Here is a 22137-nt window from a genome sequence, read left to right as displayed (position 1 = left end):
TTTTTATTATAAAAAAGTAATCATATAAATAAATTAGATGATTATTTTGTAAGAGACTAAAAGAGAATATTAGTATTGTATATTATTTTATTGCAAACTTTTTATTATTACCTTATTATTAGGATACAAATATTTTTTTGTTGATTTATCTATATTATTTTCCTTCACTTTTGCATTAATTTAAAAAAAAGAAGGAAACAAATTATGTACTTCTTTTTCTTCTTATTCCACTAATTCAAACAATACAATTTTCTACTTAAAATGCATCGTAATTTTTATTTTTTTTCTTCTCCATTTTCTTCCCCATTAAAAGTAAGAATTGAAATTTCATTTCCAAAGTCAATTCTTTATAAAAGATGAATTTCACATCTAACACATATTTATAAACAACATATAAAATATAATTTAATTTTGAAAAATTTGCGTATTCCAGATGAAGTTCTAAACACAGTCAACAAGTTGTATTTTAAGTAGTATTAGACTTTATCCACTTAATCAAGATTTTAGATTCAAATCTTGTATGTAAAAAAAAAAAGTAGTTGAGAGGAAGAAGTCGAAGTTCAAGCAATATTAGTTAATAAATAATTTGTACCATTAAATAGTTTTTAAAAAAAACAAACACATACAATTTTTTCTATAAAAAAAACAAAAATGAAAAAGAAAAACACAAAGTTGTCCAAACCTGTTGTAGAAAAAAAGATTGTGATGTATGGAAAGGAGTAGTTAGTTGTGAAGTGAATGCATGCATATTGCATAGTCAGCAGCATAGACATATAGACCTACCATGCACCCTCACCACCACCAACACCGGCCGCACCGCCTCTCGGTGCCGCCGCGCACGACCACATTCAGCGGCGCGTCTCCGGCGTTCCGATTGTCGTCCTCAACGCCGAGCCCAACCCCGTCGAAATCCCGGCGGCTGTCGTTGAAGAAGCCTGAATCGAAATCTGGATCGTCCATCTTCCTCCTGGTGTTCTTCTCCCTCCGGTCCCTCTACTCCCTCCTCCCCTTCCTCCGCTCCTCCCCCTCCTTCTCCCTCTTCCCCTTCTCCTTCCTCCTCTCCCTCCTCTCCTTCGCCCTCACCCTCTCCTTCTACCTCCTCTCCCCCTCCAAGCCCAAACACCCCCTCACCCTCTCCCACCTCCTTTCCCCAACCCTAGCCGCCAAATCCACCCTCCTCGCCCTCCTCTTCCTCCTCCGCTTCCAGGCCCTCCGCTACTGCGGCACCGCCTCCATGATCCTCGCCGAATTGACCGGCTCCATCGCGGCCCACCCCAGAGGCCCACACCGGCCCAACGCCCGCGCCTTCCTCTTCCTCTCCCTCGGCCTGCTCATTCTCTCCTTCGGCTGGGACCGAATCCAATGCTTCCCTTTCTCCCCTAACTGCCTCAAATTCTGGCCCCTTCTCCTTCCTTTCCTCTCCGGCTTCCTCTCGCGTTACCAACTCTCCTTCGGCTCCGCTAACCTCAAACACCTCGGCCACAAACGCCTTCGCCTCCTCACTCTCCTTTTCGCCACTCTTATCCTCTTCCCCCCTTCTCTCCTCACCTTCTTCATCTTCCCTCCCCAGGACCACGCCCTCGCATTTGGGGACCTCGCCTGGCCTCTCCTCAACACCGTCGTCTTCGGCGTGCTTCTCACCGAGACTTGCAACACCGCCAACGACGACCCCGATCATGCTTTCTCCACTTTCAAAGACTCTCACCGCGAGTTTCTCCTCACCTTCGTTTGCACCCTCGTTTTGGAGCTCTTCTATTTCCCCGAACTCTCCCTCTGGGGCTTGCTCCTCTCTGGCTTCTTGCTCTACCTTGGTGTTAGAGATTTGGATCCCCATGATGAGGGGTTTCTTGGTGACGTCGTTATGAAGCCTGTTAGGCATGTTTTGAGTGAGAGGAAGTCTCGAAAAATTGCGCTTTTTCTTCTCATCAATGCTGGCTATATGGTTGTGGAGTTTGCTGCTGGGTTCATGAGTAATAGTCTTGGCTTGATTTCGGATGCTTGTCATATGTTGTTTGATTGTGCTGCTTTGGCTATTGGGTTGTATGCTTCGTATATTTCTCGTTTGCCTGCTAATAATCATTATAACTTTGGAAGAGGGAGGTTTGAGGTTCTCTCGGGCTATGCCAATGCTGTGTTTTTGGTTCTCGTGGGAGCACTCATTGTGGTGGAGTCTTTTGAGAGGATATTGGATCCTCAAGAGATATCTACTAATAGCTTGTTGGTTGTTTCTGTGGGAGGGCTTCTAGTCAATGTTGTTGGTTTGATATTCTTTCATGAGGAGCATCATCATGCCCATGGTCATGGATGGTCTGGAGGGTCATGCTCCCATTCGCACTCGCACTCGCACTCGCACTCACACTCAGAGTTGCATAGTCACCACCACACCCACCATCATCATGATCACGATCATGATCTGCATTGCCATCAACATGGAAGCAAACAAGAATTTATTTCCATTCCCAGTGATTGCCGGGACGACTCATGCCCTAGTGAACATGGCCATCATCATCATCATCATCATCATGACCACTCTGGTCATGAGACCAAACATCTTGAAGACAGTCACAGCATTCAGAGCTTTAAGCATCATGACCATGATCATGGCCATCACCATGACCACCGTAGTCATGAGAGGAAGCATCATGGTGGATGTCATGAAGATAACCACGGCATTCAGAGCATTGAGCATCATGACACTGCCCACAGCCATGAAGCTTCACATGTTCACCAAGAGCATGGTCATCACGGCCATCACCATATCGATCACAATATGGAAGGGATATTCTTGCATGTTCTTGCTGACACCATGGGGAGTGTTGGTGTTGTTATATCTACCCTGTTAATTAAGTACAAGGGATGGCTTGTTGCTGATCCTGCCTGCTCAATTTTTATTTCAATTTTGATTGTATCCTCTGTGATACCTTTACTAAAAAATTCAGCTGAAGTTTTGCTGCAAAGAGTGCCAAGGATGCATGAGCATAACTTGAAGGACGCCTTAACTAGCGTTTTGAAGATAAGGGGTGTTTATGGCATTCAGAAGTTTCATTCCTGGAGCTTCACTAACACAGATGTAGTTGGTACAATGCATCTTCACGTGTCAATGGACACAGACAAGATATCCGCCAAGTCTCAGGTTTTGCATCTCTTACATGATGCTGGAATCAAGGATGTAACCTTGCAGGTGGAATCTGTTGGATAATTTCTTTCAAAATAGTTGTTTATTTGACTGTTGTTGCCCGTGAAGGTTGTCCACGGATTACTGACATACAATGTTTGGAACAGAGAGCAAAATTTCCTGATTATTGTCATATCGAATGCTTCATAATATCACCACATCAATATCTGTCTATTTTAATTCTGAAGGATGATGAATTTAGTTTTGGATCTGTTTGTCCGGATCCCACAAATACCAAAGTTGTAATTTGTTTAGGAATTAGGATACAGTAATGTAAAGACACGAGCATAGATTGTAGAAAAGCATTTGATGAAAGGAGAAGCATCTATTATCTATATGACTATATATTATCTATATACTTTAACGAACTTTATCTTTTACTTCTTTCAATTAAAACATTCTTTTTCTATACAATTATCGATATGTGGTTAACAGGGTAATGGGTTATTCAAATGTTTAATAGTTAATTTTATCTTACAAGTAATTAATAATGTTGAGTTTATTGAAATGTCTAATAATGATTCATGTTGTTTCATAAGTATGGTTGTCAATATCGATTATTAACTTGAAAAATTATCGAGTTTACGAGTTTGGGTAGTACAACCTATTCAACTCGTATATAAACTCGATTTTTATTAAATTTGAACAAATTTACTCAAATTTGTGAGTTTCTTGCGATTTTGTGAGTCTAAGAGACTCACTAATAAAACCTCCAAAATTACATTGAGAGCAACATTTCACTTAAGGGATTGTTTTCTTCTTACATTTTGAACAGATCTTTGAACCTCAAAACTTGTTTCTCTCAACAACAAACTGAGATTTTGTTGGTGTCGCTTGCTTGCTCGTTCCCTAGTCAAGGTCATCATGTTGCTTGCTCGTTTGTTCTCTGGTCATGATTGTATTCTTCGTGTCATGGTGTTTTTGTGGTGGCTCATCGCTGTGCTCTCTAGTCAGTGTTTTTATGGCTAGCTTGCCACGTTCTCTTGTCGTGCCATGGTGTTTTTGGGGTTTTCTTGGTAAAAGTTCTTTCCCATTTTCCTTTAGTATATTTTTCTCATGGTGATGGTGACAATGGAAATGGTGATAGTGGCAATGGAAATAGTGATGGAGACCTTGAACTTGGAAATGATATCATTAGAGGATTAGAAATAGAGATTTGAAGATATTAGTCTTTTCTTAACTTTTTACTTGCTATCATTTTAAGAATTTGTGTCTCGTGTAAAATTATGCATGATTTGTTACTAAACTTTGTTACTTTATTATTGTAATTTGCTATAAGTTAAAATGTTGAGTTATTATGTTATTTATTATTTTAACATATTTTTTTTTAAATTAAGTAAACTTTTATGAGTTCACGAGACTTCAACAAATTTACGTAAATTCTCAATTTTGACAACCGTGCTCATAAGTAATTAATATTAACCACATATCAATAATTATATATAATTACATTATTTACTTTTAATCATTTATGCACTAGATAGCTTTTACATTAATATCACAACTTTATAGTTTTAAAGTCAATTTTACTTCTATTAAGTAACATCAATTTGGGAGTAACTATTTTGGAGACTACCTTAACCTAGTTTGGACTCTTAGCTCTTTAAGTTGGTTTTATTTTTGCTAAATATATAACACTAATTTGGGGACAATTGTTCTCCGGACTACCTTAACCTAACCCTATTTTTATGTTTTAGTAACATGTTTGTTCAATAGCAACAACTAATATATCAAAAGACACAAAATATAATGATTATAACTAATTCCATCATATCAACAAAGTTTGAATCTATTGAGACAACAAAAATCAAATGACTATAATACTTGCACTTATTGTATTTTGTCCACTTAGATATTTCACGTTACATGATTGAATGTAACACAATATGTGAATATCTATCATTCTTTCAAATACTTATGTAAACATTGATTTTGCCATTATGGTCTAAGTGGTTGGGAAGGAGAGACTTATGGTTGGAGTGATAAGGAGAGTATGGATCCGAATCCTCCACTAACATAACAACTAACAATTTATATTTGTTAATAAAAAAGTGTTGCCATTGAAAGTTCTTTGAGATTATCATCATTGTCGTTAAAAGCTACTAAAGACACCATCCTAAAAATTCTCGAAGACATCAAGTTTCACTTAACATAACAACAATTTTTAAGACAAAATTAATGATATACGTATAATTGAGCATGTTTTTGGGTGTAAGCTGGTGGATTGTAGTTTATAAGGTAGTATAAGGTGGTCTAAATGGTTTGGAAAGACATAGGGTTTGAAGTGATAAGGAGAGTGTGGATTCGGATACTCCAATAACATAATAACTAGGGGTGGATATACGGACCGGTTCGGCCCGTTTAAGGCCCGGTCCGTAAAACCCGCGTTTTATACGGACCGGATAAGTCCGGTTCGTAAAATAAATGGACTTATTTTTTAAGTCCGTATCCGGCCCGCCAAAATCCGCGAATAACGGACCGGTCCGCGGGCCTAATTTATGGTTCAAAAAAATAAATTTTTTAAAAATAAAAATACATAAAAATGGAAGAAAAAAATATTTTTTATTTATAAGCTAAATTTTATCATACTAAAATTTATCAATAGTTAAAATGGTTTAAAATACTAAATATTAAAATATTAAAATAAAAATAATTACAAATACTTAAATAATAGTACTAAACTTTCAATAATAAAGGCATAAAAATGTCATAAAAATAATTCAAATGACAAATATATACCAACTAAACATAATTTTAATATCATAATAATTTTAAAAAATTAAATACACAACTTAATATTAAAATCATAATATTTAAAAATATTAAATGTGAAGTCCGCGGACTAGCCCGCGAGCCCGCGGATTAAATCTGCCAAGTCCGCAGACTTAACGGGTCGGGCTCAAAAATTAGACATAATCATACGGATTTGAAAAAAACGGGTCCGTTATCCACAAAATCTACGAGCTTACGGACCGGTCTACGGACCTGGGTCCATCTACCCACCCCTAATAATAACTAACAATTTATATTTGTTGATAAATAAAAAAGTGCTACCATTGAAAGTCCTTTAATATTATCATCGTTGTTGCACACACCATTGCAAAGGTATTACTAGAGACACCTCCATAAAGGCTGATGGAAACATCAAGTCTCACTTAACATGACAACAATTTTTTAAGACAATTAATGATATACCGACGCTGGGTGGATGGTAGGCATTCATCCTTATTCCTTTAAGACAACCAAATATCAAATTAGTATCCCGAAAGAACCGCAAACATCTAAAGGAAAGGTAATGCCCAATATTGGTAAATTGCACGAAATGTAAAATGTAATTTGAGCCGTTAAGAGTCACTGAAAGGCAACAAGATGTTGAATGCATCACAAAGAAGCATCTTGTTTAAAAGCTCAACTAAACTTATACCATATAAGTCACCTGGTATTAGTAGCCTGAGCATAAGTCAGCATAGAACAAACTATCACCATATGACAGAAGTTGACATTTTGTGGCCTTTGAGATGAGTGTCAAGTATAGAAGTTTGAGTTGCGATATAGAAACAGATTCCCACTTACATCGCCATTCCTCCATCAATGGTGAGTACCTGTTACATAAAATCGTGATTTATTCAAACACACAAAAGAAGAGTTGGAAAAAAAAAAGGTAAATAAAATAAGTTACAAAAACCTAAGATGATGATAGGATAGTAATCAAAATAAACTTTTTCTCATTTCAACATGATTTTTTCAATTGCATTGAAAAGATGACTAGTATAATGATAGACAAAGAATCCATTTTGATAAAATTTTCTGTAAGCATTTATAACAGGAAAAAAAAATAAGAAAAAAAATTAAAATAAATTTCTCTATAAATTAAAACTAGTTTATCTATAAGTTAAAAATAATATTTTAGAAAAATTAGTAAGATAAAATATTTACAAATTAACTTATGCACAAGTTAATTTTAATTTATATAAAAAATTATTTTATTTTTTCTTCGTAATTTTCTCTCGAGAAGTATATATAAAAACATTTATTTAAACAGATCCTAATCTCATAAGGGAGTTCTATATTTAGAAAACCAATAAGGAAATAAATAAATGACCTGGCCAGTGATGTATTTAGCAGCAGGATTAAGAGCCAAGAATTCCACAAGTCCAGCAACTTCTTCAGGTTGGCCAAATCTCCCTGAATCCAAGTTTGAAAAATAGTAAGCTATTAGCAAAGTGTACATCTTCAATCATTTAAAAATATCCTTAAATGTGCTTCAGAGTTTAAAATATTTTGGTCACTCACACTCACCCAAGGGAATTAACTCTAATCTTTTTTTCTCAATGTCTGGTCGTAGCTTGGCAGTCATATCAGATGCAATAAAGCCAGGGGCAACTGCATTAACCTGTAATGAAATGGAGTTTTAATCAACTCGTAATTAACTTGCCTCCTGGATATCTATCACTATCAGGTCCAAAAAATTACAGTGATGTTTCTGCTAGCATATTCTCTGGCAGCACTTTTTGTGAGGCCAATTACTCCTGCCTTTGCAGCACTATAATTGGCTTGTCCAACATTGCCAACCTGACCAATAATTGATGCAATATTCACTATCCTTCCCTGCAAAAGTATCGGTAAACTGAGATATGAAAGTACAGAATAGAGTGCTAAATTCAGAAATCACTAGATGTCATTTTGCAATCCCACATTGGGCTAGCTGAATTCAAAACTTCTTAAGAAATATAAGTATATAACCTGTAGCTAATCCATAATTATAACAACAATAATAACATCTAGTAATTTACATAGACATTGTTGTTAGCATAACAAAGAAAAAACACTGATGAATTGACCAAAAGAAGTCCACTTAATTAATAGCCAAAGGGTTCTTATAAATAAAAAAAAAAAACCCTTCCACTATATACAAATTATAAGAAAGTGAGGATTATATTAAGTGTGATGTTTTCACCTTCTTTTTCATCGCCATAATCTTTGCTGCTGCCTGTAAAAGCAAACCATCTCAGCCTCTTTATTTTAATTTTGAAAAGGAAAAAAAAGCTATACTTAGTTTAACAATATATGAACTCAAGATTCTGTAACATATATATATCAACCTGTGTGCAAAGAAAAACACCAGTGAGATTCAGATCAATAACGTCCTGCCATTGTGATTTCTTCATTCTCATTAACAAACCATCCCGAGTAACTCCTGAACCCATGATAATTTATTAGAGTGTGAAATCTGAAATTGAAGCAAATAAGTTACAGCACAGTTGCTTAATTTAACCAAGCTACGTACCTGCATTATTTACCAACACATCAACAGTTCCCCAAGCATCAACTGCCTGCATGTGTAGAAGTGCACATAATAATCAATCAATCACATTCACTTAACCAAGGTAGAATAATCTCACCGATTAATATCTAATAAATCAAAATTAAAAATATTTGCTCACAGTTTTAATCATAGACTCCACATCAGCCTCATTTGAAACATCTCCCGCAAAGGTAAGAGCTTTTCCACCAAAAGCCTCAATCTGAAAGTAATAATCAAATAAATTATAATGCAGTTCTGAGTTCAGTCAATCAGTATAACTGAGCTACTAGCATGTAAGTGTATGAGTGTATCAATATGACACTAAGTACATTGGTGAGATTTAATTTAAAGCATTAGAATAAAAAGAAGTTTAGATATTGTACATACCAAGTTGGAAACCTCTTCAGCTTGTGTGGATGACCTGGCATAGTTGACCAAGACCTGTAATAGAGTAGAAACAATCATATAAGTGAATGACACAAGGACATGAGAGTGCGAGGCATTACATGAGCATGTAACCATGATGCCTGCATGCATGCATGCACGTAGGAATTGATTAATTAACGAACGAACCTTGCAAGCTGCTTTGCCGAAGGAAAGTGCAATTGCACGGCCAATGCCTCTGGAGGCTCCAGTGACTACAACAACAGGTGCTTCCATGTTCTGGCTTGCTTCAAGCTTCACAGAGGGAAATGAACTATTCCAAGTGAAGCGTTGAAAGGCCAAAACCTCAATACCTACTTTCCGGCTAGGTCCAGTTTTGAAAAAGAGTGAGTTTGGTTGGGGTAGAGAACCCATCACATTTACTTTACTTTATCAGACTCAAAAGAGTTAAATGAGATTGCAATTTGCAAAAAATGAGGCTCGTTTGTGTCTGCCACCTTAACCATGCAAGCTGGTGAGGCTACGATTTAGACAACACCAAGAGGCAATTGAAGAGGTGCTGTGCTGTTATAACTTATAATGGAGTAACTTGCTCATCGCCTAATTAAGGGGGCAAAAGTTTGGATTGAATATTTTTACATCTAATTAATATGAGTTTTTAGATAATTTAATAATATTGACTATATAATATTATCCAAATAATCCAACACGTACGTGTTCTATTAAAAAAAATATATACACCCAAACTGACCAAAGAAAGACTGCTGGGCCTACACAATTTAACAGGCTAGCCCAAGTTACATTTGAAATCAACAATTAATGTGACATATTAATAGATAATTAATTACGTCAAATAATTAATTAATTAAGTGATAAAATTTATAAAAATTTTAAAATTATATAATAAAATATACAATTTAAAAAGTTAAATAATGAAATTCATAAAAATTACAAATAAATATGTGACAAAAATATAATTAAACAAAATTTTCTAACCCTTCCTTTTAAAGTGACTTATTTGTGATATGATTAAATTTGATAATAAATATAAAAAATGATAATAAATATTCATAGACATTGATAAAGGAATAAAACTAAAAAGTTATATGAAAATATTGTCAGTAGACTTATCATAATTTTCAATTCATACTCACCATGTTTTTTAATAAAAAAATTATTGACTTCTCAATTATTTTTCTTTTAATAAAATTTATTCACACATGATGATAATTATAATAAAGATAATAATAATATTAATAACAATAACAATAATAGAAATTATCACAATTGCAATAACTTTGGTAGTTGTGGTGAAAATATTCTTTAAAATTTTAATATGTAAATATTTTGTTTATTTTTTCTCTAAAAATTATTAGCTGATCGATGTTTTTGTTCAGTTTTTTTTTGAAGTTTTCAAAATTTTAATTATAATTAAATTTGAGTGATTAAACATTTAAATAATAAAGATGTAATCACCTTATTTTCTAAAGTGATAAGACCACTTTAAAGAAGTGAAATCCAAAATTATGAGTCTCATTGATGAATATTTTAATATTTGGTTAAAATGCAAATAATAAACATTGTAATTAAAAATAATAGTAAACCATACTAAAATTTATGACAGAAATATAGCACTAAATAATTTAAGAACATTTGATAGTATTTTCCTAAAATTATTAATTATGCGATATATCTTGGTCTTGACGGATCATCAATCATGCTATAACTGCTGAGCTAACAGTGTGGGGTTATTTAAAGTGACTGGTTGTGATAAATGATACCAAAAGTTAATCATGAATGTAGTAATGACTCGCGATAAATAAATAAAAAATAATAATAAAAAGGTGTATTTAAGTCACGGAATTGCTTTGTATTTTGATGGGCTTGAATTGAAGTTACACTTTCTTCCTATTCATTTTTTCATAAGGCCAAGTGCCAACTCATTTATAGTTCACTCCTACTATAAATAATAGAACAATTCAAATTTACTTTCTTTTTCATAATATAACAAAAATTAGAATTAAATATGTTATTACTTTCTAACAAGCAGTAAGTTTTTTTTTGTATTTCTTAAGTTTAAAAAAAATTAGAGCATGTAATTTTAAAATATAGAAAAAACACTTGTATTAAACCTTAAATCCATCAAAAAACAAAATTTACTTATTGATATTTTTGTTAATAAAAAACATTACTATATTCAATAGTTATTACACAGTTAATTTAATATATTTATGTCAATGCAAGGAGTTTAAGAGACTAAAACAATTTTTTTTAATTATAGAAAATAATATTTTTAAATTTAAGAAAAAAATTACTTCAAAATTTGAGCCATTAAAACATGTTTAGGTCTAAAAATTATTATAATACTAGTAACATATTTATTAATACATTACATTTTTTGTTATCGATTAAAATTTATTAAAAAATTATACATTTTAATAGTTTTATTACTTATTTAATGAATCTCTCCTTATTTTGTAATAGTTCTTAATAAATTTTACTTCATCTATTGAAAAAAGACTATGGTTGCAATTATAACACTTAAAAAAATTTCTATGATTGTTGTTACTTTTCAGTGTAATATCAAAAAAAATTTAATTTGTCTATTCATAATTTTTTCAATTATCATAATTAAAATAATATATTTATTGAAAGACGGAAACTATTTAACAAAATTGAATTAAAAATGATATATTTATTATTTTTTATCATTTTGAGCCAGAGAGAATAACAAATAATATAGTATTACTAAAAAGTGTATTAAATAATAAATTGTTAGCCGTCCACTAAAAATTACAATCAAACAATGACACAATTCAATTCAAATTCGAGTTAGATAGAATATTTTTCAATTCAATTTAGTTTTTTGTGCTCAATCAAACTACGGAAAAACATAGTTGGAAGTAACAAACTTTTTATCTGAGTTTTTCCTATTCCTAGTTCGATTTAGTTCAAAGTTCAAGAACAATTTGGTTGAATATAGTGCACTGAACTAAAGAATTAGGTCAATTTAGTTTGAATGAATATTTTTCAATCTGGTTCAATTAAAATAAATATGTTTTTCATTTTCATTTGCATGTTATATTAAATACTCTTTTATTTTATGGCCATTAAATATGATAATCGCTGGTAATTTGTTAGAAAATTAGAACAATTGGCAGTGACAACTGACAAGGAACTGAAGGAAGAGTTCAAAATTGTGTGACTTGTGAATAACATCATACAAATAGGTTAATATGGTAAGGAATTAATGCTTCCAAGTATAGCTTAATTGGTATATATATCCGTCTTTTTATCATAGAACCAAAGCCGCCCTAAAAATAGAATTTAGATTTCTCGTCTTAAGCCATAGATCTCTTCTTTTAAAATAAAAAATAAAAAATAAAAGATAAATACTAGCAAGTGTACTTTAATTTTTTTTAAAAAAATTTAAATAGTGTCGAAAAAAATATTATACTAAAATATTTAACATTCTTTTAAATAAGAATAATTAGTCTATACCAAAAAAAAAACCATATTCATCAATCATGACTCGTAAAAAATTTTCATAGGTGTTTTTGAAAATAAATTTTTTTATAGCAATCAAATTTTCTTTTATCTCAAGAATGTTCGAAATGTTTGATTCTAATCTCTCCATACAAATAATTTTGTGAACAAATGTACAAATCATTCTTAGGAAACAATGTTTTCCACAAATGCTATTTTTAAAATTATAAATTGTACCCTTTTAGTATTTCAACCAAGATAAGTCACTTTTAGACCTTTTATTGAGACATCCACCAGATGATTTCAATCACTACTCTTCGTCCTGATTCAACCTACCAAGTCAGTCTAAACCAACTTAGTAGATGCAGGACTTAGATAACAAATCCAAAGTGCCAATATCTCACTCATAAATACCATTTAATATTGGGGGCCATTAGGGTGAAGACCTTGAGATTTAGGTATGGATTTTTTGGACATGAATAGCCACTAGAGTTCTTTAGAGGTTGTCTTCCATACCAAAATATTAATCAAATATGAGAAATTGATATTTTTAACGCTAAGTTTTTAGAAAAATAATAAATTTTTGTGTATCATAGTATATGGAATTTTTGGGTCAACCCTTAAATCAACTTGAATTATTTATTGTGTCTCTTTCACAAAATCAACTTAAAAAGTAAGCACATTTATAAAATATTTTTGAAAGGATCTTGTGAGCAAATTTAGAGGTGATATCCAACATAATGAGGATATATGTCACAAAATAATTCTCACTTAAACTAGTACAAAAGATAATTCTTCATATTTTTCCTCTAACATAAAAAGGCAAGGATAGTTTTAAAAACGGAAGATATTTTCTTAAAATATTTGCATTTTTATTTCTCCTGTCAACATCAAATATTTTATATTTTATCTTAACAAGATCAACTTAAAATATAGTACTCTATAAGAGATGTAAACCATCTTCTATTCATCAAACATTACTACTAATTCATAGTCATAAATGAATGACACTGAACATGTGAATGCAGGGAATATCCATTTCCTTAGAAATGGTGAATACTGAATACTGTGCATTGGCCTTTTGTTTTCTCTATCCTGTTAAACAAATGGCCACGACTGTTGGCAGAGAGTTAAACGAGGTTTTGGAAGGTGCGTTGCGTTTAGGTCCAAACTCCAAATACGAGATAGAGGCATAAAGCAATTGATCGATATCATTAGCATAGTAGCCTTTTAAGTTTCCTTCATCACCTACCAATTAAAGTGACATGATTCGATAATCTTTGCATTAGTGTACACAGCTAGCTATTGGTTAATGATAACTCAGTAGTTAAGTTGACTTTATCCCACCATGCCCCACACAACTCTTTTCTGTCTTCATTCCTTTCCTCTCAAGTTTTTTCTTTCTTGGCTTTTTTGTTTGTCACCAATTCCCGCACTATTTTATAAAATACTATTATTCTCCTACAGAGGAACCTTAGGCCACAAATAAACTAATTAGGACATATCAACTTGTTTAAAATGCCAACCTCACCAAAATTATGCCCCTGACCGTGATGCTTCAGTCCTCATGAAATGGACTTCAATATACACATATTGGTAAACAAATAAACAATGCCCTTTTTGTTCATCCACTCTACATTGTGTTTTCTCTAGTTGGGGTTTCTTATACAATGCCCCAAATATGGTTAAAATAAATTAATTATGTTGCCCAGAGAAAACTTCATAAAACATTGTTTGATAAATATTATAGAATACTATCTACAATAAATGTAATTAAAGATACTTTAGTAAAGATAATATATATTTTATATACAATTGTAAAAATTAAATATATTTAACTACTTTCTTTAATTTATGGAAAATTGTTTTTTTCTTACTAATCTTTCTAAACTCCATTATTTTGTCCATTAGTTGGAAGTTGAAATGTGGAAGAATTTATGGTCAAAATATTACTACTATATCTATCTTCTATTTTCCCTTTTAGGATGTTAAAAGAGTCAAAACTTAATGGTTGCTCTACGGATCTAAGTAACGTACATTTACTGAATGTGATAAGAAATTTAATAGCTTAGTCCCAAAAATTGACCCCAATCAATTCCAAAGCCATTAATATTACTTTGTGGTCCGTTCATGCGATGAAAGGGTCCAAAAGTCCAAACTTGGAATAAATGTAGTCACACCGTATGCATTAACGGAACATCCTACACATAACCTTCGACCAGCACAATTATAATATCTCATTCAATTCAATTTATGTTACCAATTGAAAAGGTTGAAACAGTTCGTAAGCTAAAGTAACAAGTGGAACTAAAATTCTAAAACATCAAAATCGTCCAATTAATATTTCGATTCTCGTACGCAAACATACTTTATTTGGATAAAAATTGAAGTAATATTGCGGTGAAATGTGAAAGAAAAAAAATATGGAAAACCAAAGGGAATCTACGTAACGGCAGAAAAAAACTGAAAAGGAGGCTGAAAAAAAAGGTTGAGAAAAGAAAGAATGCTTGCTGTTTAGGAAAAAACAGCAAATCAAAGGACAACAATGGTTTTGGTTGAGTATTAATATTATTATTCTCAAATTGCAGTCCAATATTCTTATTTTTTCAGAACAGATAAAATAAAAAAAGGAGAGAGAGAATAATGGAATTTTTTTGAGAGTTTGTTGGAACCGTTGGATCACACTGGTTCTGATCTGTACTTTTGGTTGCTCAGAAGAAGCCATGAATGCTGTAGATCCGGGTGTCTGAGACAACATTCGTCGCATTGTAATTGGCATTTAAGCTCTATTTTTTTTGTTTTTGTTTTTATTATTTTTGTTTTTTAATCTTCGAACATGGTTGGGATCCTAGGAGTGCACTGTATTTGAAGCTATTTGACTTGGGAATTTGGTGAGCCAAGTTCAGCTTCTTTCGCGGTGTGCTTTGAACTTCAATGCTCAAGCTTGAATTTTTCCGGTTGAATTGGCTACCCTTTTGGCGGTGGATGGCAGCGGCGTAATTGGGATCTGCTACTGGCCCATGTTCTAGGGTTTCAGGTTGAGGTTGAGGGGTATCTTCAATATTGGTTTTGAATGCTTATTGCATATGAATGTTGAGGAATTAGGCATTGCGTTTTGAATGGTACAGTTGTATCTGTTACTGTTTTAATATGCCAAATTAAGTTTTGTTTGTTTGGGATATGTGGGTTGTGTTGGTTGACTCAGTCACATTGGGTATGGACAATGAGTAATGAAGCCTCAGGAGAGCTCGTGGTGAAGAAAAATGGGGTTTTGCTGATATTGTTGTTTGGAGATTGAATTTGGTCGAGTTTGAGGTGTGTGTTCATAATCATTGGTTGTTGGTGAGGGTGTTGTTGAAGGTTTTTTTGACTTTGGATTGTATGGAGAACTTGAGGTGACACTTGTTGGACACTGCATTGGTTTGTGAAATGCCACCTTCCCCAGCATTTAGATGCTCTCCTGGTAGGGAGCCAAGACCAGACAGTCACAAGCGTGGACGTAGTCTTGAAAGCGGATTGCTCTTAAGAGAGAAAGATGATGATCTTGCATTGTTCAGTGAAATGCAGTCCAGAGAGAAAGAGAGTTTTTTGCTTCAGCCGTCGGATGAATTGGAAGACTCATTTTGTAATTTTCTTTACTAACATCTTAAGAAGAGAATGTATCTGTTTTTTGGTTGCTATAATTAGGTTACACTCATGCATTTCTCCCCTTTTGTTTTGGATGTTAATTTACAGCGTCAAAGTTGAGGCATTTTTCTGATATCAAGCTTGGGATATCCATTCCCAGTCGAGGAGAATCCAGTGAATTGCTTAATGCAGATGGTGACAAGAATGACTATGATTGGTGTGTAGTCTTTTCTGTCTTTTGAATTTTGCCTTGTTAAATCATGTTTGTGTTACATGATCAAATTTTATGATTTCAATTCTAACTGTTGGCAATTGTGTTTCTTTCTTTCTTTCACATTAATAGTGCACTATTTTGTTGGACAATAATTCTCAAGTTTCTCGTTCACAAAGGTTGAGAATTAGATGTGCATATATTACTTTGCTGATGCTGCATGTCTGTTTTATTCACTTAAAGGTTATTGACACCACCGGACACACCACTGTTTCCTTCATTAGATGATGAACCACCAGAAATAAATGTTGTAAGCAGAGGAAGGCCTCGGAGTAAACCTATTTCCATATCAAGATCATCCACGGTGTGCTTTCAAATCTGTTTTATGCACAATTACATCTTAAATAGAATTTCTTTATTTTTTTTATCCTCCTTATGAAGAATTTAGCTTTTGTTTTACTCATTATCCATATTTTGGTGGATGCGCTCTTTCAGATGGAGAGAAGTTACAAAAGCAGTAGGGGTAGTGCAAGTCCAAATCGTTTAAGTTCATCCCCTCGTTCTGGGAATAATACATTGCAATCGAGGGGAAGGTCTTCATCAACACCAAATTCTAGTCCCACACAAGTTATACGACAAGCTACTCCATCAAGAAGACCATCTCCACCTCCAACTAAGCCCATATCACCTGCTCCTAGGTCTTCCACTCCTACTCCTCGGCGGATCAGCACTGGCTCCAGTAGTCCTGCAGTTTCATCAGGGATTAGGGGAACTTCCCCTGTTAAAACAAGCCGTGGAAACTCTGCTTCACCGAAGATAAGAGCATGGCAAACTAATATTCCTGGTTTATCTTCTGATGCTCCTCCCAATCTTCGCACCTCTTTGGCTGATCGACCGGCATCATATGTGAGGGGTTCATCTCCAGCATCCAGAAATAGTAGGGATTCTACTTCTAAATTTGGTAGGCAATCAATGTCTCCCACTCCTTCCAGGAGCAGCAGTTATATTCAGAGTCATGATCGAGACCAATTTAGTTCACGCAGCAAAGGTTCTGTCATATCTTCTGGTGATGATGATCTAGACTCACTTCAGTCCATCCCAGTGGGTAGTCTAGACCGATTGGGTGCAAGAAGGGGTGGATCATTTTCTAACAGCAAATCTCCTTCAATTTCCAAGAAATCAGCCAAGATGCTGTCCCCAAGTTCTGCTCCAAAAAGATCTTTTGATTCTGCTATCCGGCAAATGGTATTTTGTTTCCTAATCTTTTAACATCGTTTCTCAATCATTTTATAATTTGCTACCAATGTGCTGGCTAGAGACCACGCTATTTAAATCCTGATTATTCCTACTAGTAGGTAGTTGCCCCTGCTCTTCTAGTGACTCTTTTTTACTCATCCTCCATGCACCATGCACACAATTTGTCAATTTCCCTCCTTTATGCATTTTAATTTTTATTTGTGCAATAAATTAGACATTGTTTTTCTGTTCAAATCAAAGCAATTTAAAATGGAAAGTGGAGTCAGCCAACCACCCTTGAGCATTCTAGGCTACCAATGATCAAAACTTTGATATAATATTTGCTTTATTTATCTCTATATAATCTTAGGTACAATGCTATGTTTGATTCTTCTGGTGCATGTTTTCTTTCCTCCGAGTATATTTTTAAACTTTTGATTCGACAACTATTCAAGTAAATGACTTCAAGTTAAGTCATCAATGAGTTTGTTAAGTTGCATAAAAATCGACATGCATGCACCTACTTATTATAACAACGTTTTCTTTTTATTGGTTTACACATTTTCTGTTCTCAGTGGTAGAAAGACTGATGAGTAGTCAAGAGTTTTTCTTGTAAAATCTAGACTTGTTCAGTCATCCCTATTCCCCTCCGCTTCTGCCATGATCTTTTCTCTTATATCTTTAAATGGTTGGGATCAAACTGCTTACTTTTGTTCATTAACTTACAATGCTGTGCAGGATAGGAAAAGTCCTCAGAACATGTTCAGGCCTCTTTTATCAAGTGTGCCAAGTACAACCTTTTATGCCGGAAAAGCAAATTCTGCACAACGTTCCCTGGTATCTAGAAACTCCTCTGTCACAACAAGCAGCAATGCAAGCTCTGATCATGGTACAAGTTTTGCACCAGATACTGAAGGGAGTGACCACAATCAAGATGATGCGGCTAGTGAAAGTGAGAAGATATTGTACACTGATATTCATGAAGAAATATTTTCCTTTGATAAAGTTGATGTATTAAATGCAAGCACTGGGCACGAGATCAATGATGAATCAGTTGATGTCCTGCACAATAAAACTGGAGGCCCTATGATTGCTTTAGGTCCCACTGAATCTGAAGCTTCTATTTATCATGGTATTGACGAAGAATTCAATGAAAGTTTAGAAACTTCCCATGTCATAGGTGACATTTCTGAAACTAGTGGTTTTGAGAATACAGCAATCTGTTCTAATTGTGGTTGCCCTCTTGAGGCCACAGATCAAACTGAAAGGAATCTTAGACTATGTTCAGAATGCAGGAGGAAAACCACATTGTTGAGACATACCATTCCAAAGGCAACTTTGGCAGTTTCCAATGACATTTTAGCGATTTCCACAAACGTTCCTTCTGGAGAAAAACCATCTGATGTAACAGACCAACTAACAGTTGTGTCTCAACTGCCTCAAGAGGCTGATGTGGGTAACATGAGGTACCCCTTTGGTGAACCAGATGCTGAGGAAACTCAGGAAAGTCAAACTTTTCCCGGTGAATTTATTGAGGACCACTCACAACAAAATCCTCTCTCAAGTTCACCAGTGGATAGAAGTGTGCAAATACCTACCAATCAGCTAGAGGTGGACCAGTCTGGGGCTGATTACAAGCCTGATAATCAATCTGGGGATCAGCAGTCGTATCTTTCCAAAGATCGCTCAAATTTGAAAGTGGACCTCTTGGAAGGCACTGGCATTTCTGTACTACTGAAAAGGTCAAGCAGTAGCAAAGGACCTGTAATTCAGGGCAGGACTTTTACTGCCTCAACACTATCTTATGATGATCTGTCTTTCGCAAGAAACAGCATTAACAGTATCAGAAGTTCAACTGGGCGTAGCAGTTATTCCACCTCATCATCCGTTGATTTCAGCTCAGCAAGACATTCCGATTTTCGTGTCCAAAGGCAGTCGAGTGGCAGGAAATTGGATGTAGACTATGGATATGATGTAAGGATCAAACCTCCAAGCCCTGGTTCATCTTTTTCTGGAATGTCAAACCATTCTTACCATGGATTAAGTTTTGCTACACAAGAAACTTCTTCTGGCAATACAGAATGTGGCAACTTGGAGGATATACCCCAAGATCTCCGAGACATGCAAGCTTCAGAAAATGCAGTTGCAGATGTGGTTGATTCTTCTTCTATGGGTTCGATTGTTGTCAAGGAAGTTAAACTCGAATATTCTGATCATGGTAGAACAACTGATGCTTGTAGCTCAGAATTAGTAAGCCAGGTTACTGGTGTTCAGCCTGACAACATTTCAGTGGCATCATTTCCAAATCATGGGAGTAGTATTTCAAATGATAGTATCGAAGACCATCCAAATAATGTAAGCTGTGTCTCAAATACAGAAACATCAGTTAAGGATCCAGAGTCATCCTTTGATGAGAAACATGATATGGAGAACTCTAATGTTGATGGACTGAATGCTTTGATAACTACCAACACTTCTACAATTCAAGAATCAGAAATAGAAGGGGAACACAGTTGTCAAAATGATACTCGTGTGGTGGATGATGATCCGTCGCTGGTATCAAAGAGCCCCATCAATGAATTTCAGGAACATTCTATTCCAAATTCTTCCAGTGATTGTCTTGCATCTTCTGTTTCAGAGCTCAATGCCTCCGAGTTCTCCCATGGCATAGGTATGATGCTTGTTGCATGAAATTTCAAACAAGATATTGCCAATGATGATTGAGATGAAAATTTTCTATAACAATCTTTTATTATTCTCGTGTCTCTTTAATGCATTCATGTATTCACATAGCACAGAGTTTTTCATATGTTAATTTTGGGCAAGTTAAAGTGATGCACATTTATAGAAGAATGACCGTCTATTCTAGGTTCACCTACTTTATCTGATATAAATAGTTTGAGCTACTCGAATTTCATGGTCTTGATTTCTAAGCGATAGAGTTAGGATGCTTGAAAGGTTGTTTCTTGACATGTATTTTGCAATAGTGATATTAAGTGATGCGCTGATATGTTAGGTCCAGTTAGAATGCCTTTATGTTGGCTTCAGATAGTCAGCAGCAATTTGGTAGTGTAGTTTCTAACTTTGCAGTTAAGAATTGTGTATGGATTAACTCGTGTTTGGCAAACGCTAACCACTGCCCTTAGGGAATCAAAAGTGGAAACTGTTTTATTACAAAGTTTGTCAATGCACTCTCCTGTGATTAACAATGCGACACCGAGGTAATTTTCAATAAGAACTTTTTATCTGCTGATTCCATTACCAGCGAAATTTCTATTTGTTGATTCCATCACCAACGTCCTTAGGGCCCATGTTAACGGAAACCTTATTTTGCTATCATTTTTATGAGCTTTCTGAAATCTGAACCAATATTTTACTATTAGTGGGGGAGGATAGGTTAAATTCAGTTTTCTATTGAAAAGAGATTCTGTTTCTCTATGTACATGGTTTCTTTAGTGCTTGTAATCTATTTTATCTGCTGAAGCTTTATTTGGAGAAAATATTAGTACTTGGAAAATTTCTGACATATTTCTTTGTTTTATGCCAGAGGGATCCACAGTTACAGTGGAGTGTCAAGATGGAGGGAACACTAGAAGCCTAACACTTGATGAGGCAACAGATACTATACTATTTTGCAGCTCTATCATCCATGATCTTGCATATCAGGCTGCAACGCTAGCAATGGAAAAGGAACCCTCAGAACCATTGGAAGGTTCTGAGCCGACAGTGACTATATTGGCGAAACCCAATTCCGATAGAAAGGATTCTCGGAGCCGAACTTCTGGCAAGCATGGTATGAAACCCCAAAAGGCCAGGCCAAAGGTGGTGGAAACTGATGTAAAATCAAAATCCCCTTCCAAGACTGAGAATGATGAAAACGTTGATGAGTCTTTGACACGCAATGTTGGCCTTCCTAACAAGGTAGACAGCATGAAGCCCCCTAATAAGCTTGAATCAAAGTGTAATTGCATAATAATGTGAGAGTGCAAAGTTCAGATTGCCTTTATAATTTGTGCCAACATTTCTTCTCTTCTTGTTGGCATATATATACACCAGAGCAGAGCTTAGCCAAATGCTTGCGCGTTTGTGGCTTTAGGTTTATGGCTGTTTGGGATAATAGCCAATTGCAATATGTTGGTTCCAATATATATTGTAAGATATGGCACTTTGTGTTTGACATAATTGTAAAGTTATTTTTTTCCCTTCCTTTTTTGTTGGTAGGCCATTAATTTGATGCATTTGGAGGATTTGTGCTTCTCCAGTTGCCCCATTCTTGTTATTTGATTTCCATGTCAATCAAGTGATCCATCAATGGAAGTGTGAAGTAGAACTCATTCATATTCGTTAAGATTGTGAAAAGCATACTGATTTCTTAGGTAGAAGTTTATCCATGTGCATCATAACCCCCCCCCCCCCCGGGGCAACCAAAAAACAGCAGAAAGAAAAAGAAAAGCAGAAATAAAAGAACATACCAATGGGCTTGAGTTGTAACTTTAGTTTGTCGGTTTCGAACGCAATGCCTACATGTTTGGCAATTTTTTTTCCTATTCAATTAAATGTGAATTACAAGTAAACTTCAATAAAAAAAAATTAGAAGGTTGTTTTTTTTTTTTAAGTTTGTTTAACTTTCTAACTATAATCTAAACACATTGAATTCTGGTAACTTCTGTTTTTACACTAGGGAAATTAGAAATTGAATTGCGTTAAAATGCA

The 22137-nt window shown here is 34.5% G+C and overlaps 3 protein-coding genes across 4 annotated transcripts; 2 read left to right on the top strand and 1 right to left on the bottom strand.

Moving 5' to 3' along the window:
- Positions 1-669: 669 nt before the first annotated feature.
- Positions 670-3520, top strand: LOC109810666 (zinc transporter-like protein). Its single transcript, XM_020374178.3, has one exon. It carries the CDS (start codon positions 785-787, stop codon positions 3197-3199), a length of 2415 nt encoding a protein of 804 aa, XP_020229767.1. The 5' UTR covers positions 670-784; the 3' UTR covers positions 3200-3520.
- Positions 3521-6480: 2960 nt separating this feature from the next.
- LOC109810737 (3-oxoacyl-[acyl-carrier-protein] reductase 4) lies at positions 6481-9410 on the bottom strand. 2 transcript variants are annotated; one of them, XM_029273845.2, is made up of 10 exons: positions 9054-9410; positions 8868-8921; positions 8620-8700; positions 8463-8508; positions 8278-8372; positions 8133-8165; positions 7649-7783; positions 7469-7568; positions 7278-7360; positions 6481-6777 (listed from the first exon to the last, which is right to left on the bottom strand). In XM_029273845.2, the coding sequence occupies exons 1-10, from the start codon at positions 9276-9278 to the stop codon at positions 6745-6747; spliced, it is 885 nt and encodes a 294-aa protein (XP_029129678.1). In that variant the 5' UTR covers positions 9279-9410; the 3' UTR covers positions 6481-6744. The 2 variants fall into 2 exon arrangements, with proteins under 2 accessions (XP_029129678.1, XP_020229871.1); XM_020374282.3 differs by having other exon boundaries at positions 7475-7568; positions 9054-9409.
- A 5376-nt stretch (positions 9411-14786) lies between these two features.
- LOC109810672 (RUN/FYVE domain protein) lies at positions 14787-21703 on the top strand. The gene is made up of 7 exons (XM_020374187.3): positions 14787-15118; positions 15203-15975; positions 16086-16194; positions 16432-16552; positions 16684-17433; positions 18163-20095; positions 20972-21703. The coding sequence occupies exons 2-7, from the start codon at positions 15780-15782 to the stop codon at positions 21403-21405; spliced, it is 3543 nt and encodes a 1180-aa protein (XP_020229776.1). The 5' UTR covers positions 14787-15118; positions 15203-15779; the 3' UTR covers positions 21406-21703.
- The last annotated feature ends 434 nt before the right edge of the window (positions 21704-22137 follow it).

This window comes from Cajanus cajan, chromosome 2, assembly GCF_000230855.2.
Source record: "Cajanus cajan strain Asha chromosome 2, NIPB_CcT2T_4, whole genome shotgun sequence".
Taxonomy (NCBI): Eukaryota; Viridiplantae; Streptophyta; class Magnoliopsida; order Fabales; family Fabaceae; genus Cajanus; species Cajanus cajan.
This window is presented reverse-complemented; position numbering and strand designations above follow the sequence as displayed.

What these genes read in the sequence shown, in the direction of transcription:
- LOC109810672 (XM_020374187.3), top strand. Translation starts at nt 15,780, where the DNA reads ATGCCACCTTCCCCAGCATTTAGATGCTCTCCTGGTAGGGAGCCAAGA. An exon ending in CCATATCAAGATCATCCACG is followed by an intron (nt 16,553 to 16,683) that starts GTGTGCTTTCAA and finishes GCGCTCTTTCAG; the next exon opens with ATGGAGAGAAGTTACAAAAG. An exon ending in CGAGTTCTCCCATGGCATAG is followed by an intron (nt 20,096 to 20,971) that starts GTATGATGCTTG and finishes GTTTTATGCCAG; the next exon opens with AGGGATCCACAGTTACAGTG.
- LOC109810737 (XM_029273845.2), bottom strand. Translation starts at nt 9,278, where the DNA reads ATGGGTTCTCTACCCCAACCAAACTCACTCTTTTTCAAAACTGGACCT. An exon ending in GTGTTTTTCTTTGCACACAG is followed by an intron (nt 8,166 to 8,277) that starts GTTGATATATAT and finishes TTGCTTTTACAG; the next exon opens with GCAGCAGCAAAGATTATGGC. An exon ending in TTATGGCGATGAAAAAGAAG is followed by an intron (nt 7,784 to 8,132) that starts GTGAAAACATCA and finishes ATACTTTTGCAG; the next exon opens with GGAAGGATAGTGAATATTGC.
- LOC109810666 (XM_020374178.3), top strand. Translation starts at nt 785, where the DNA reads ATGCACCCTCACCACCACCAACACCGGCCGCACCGCCTCTCGGTGCCG.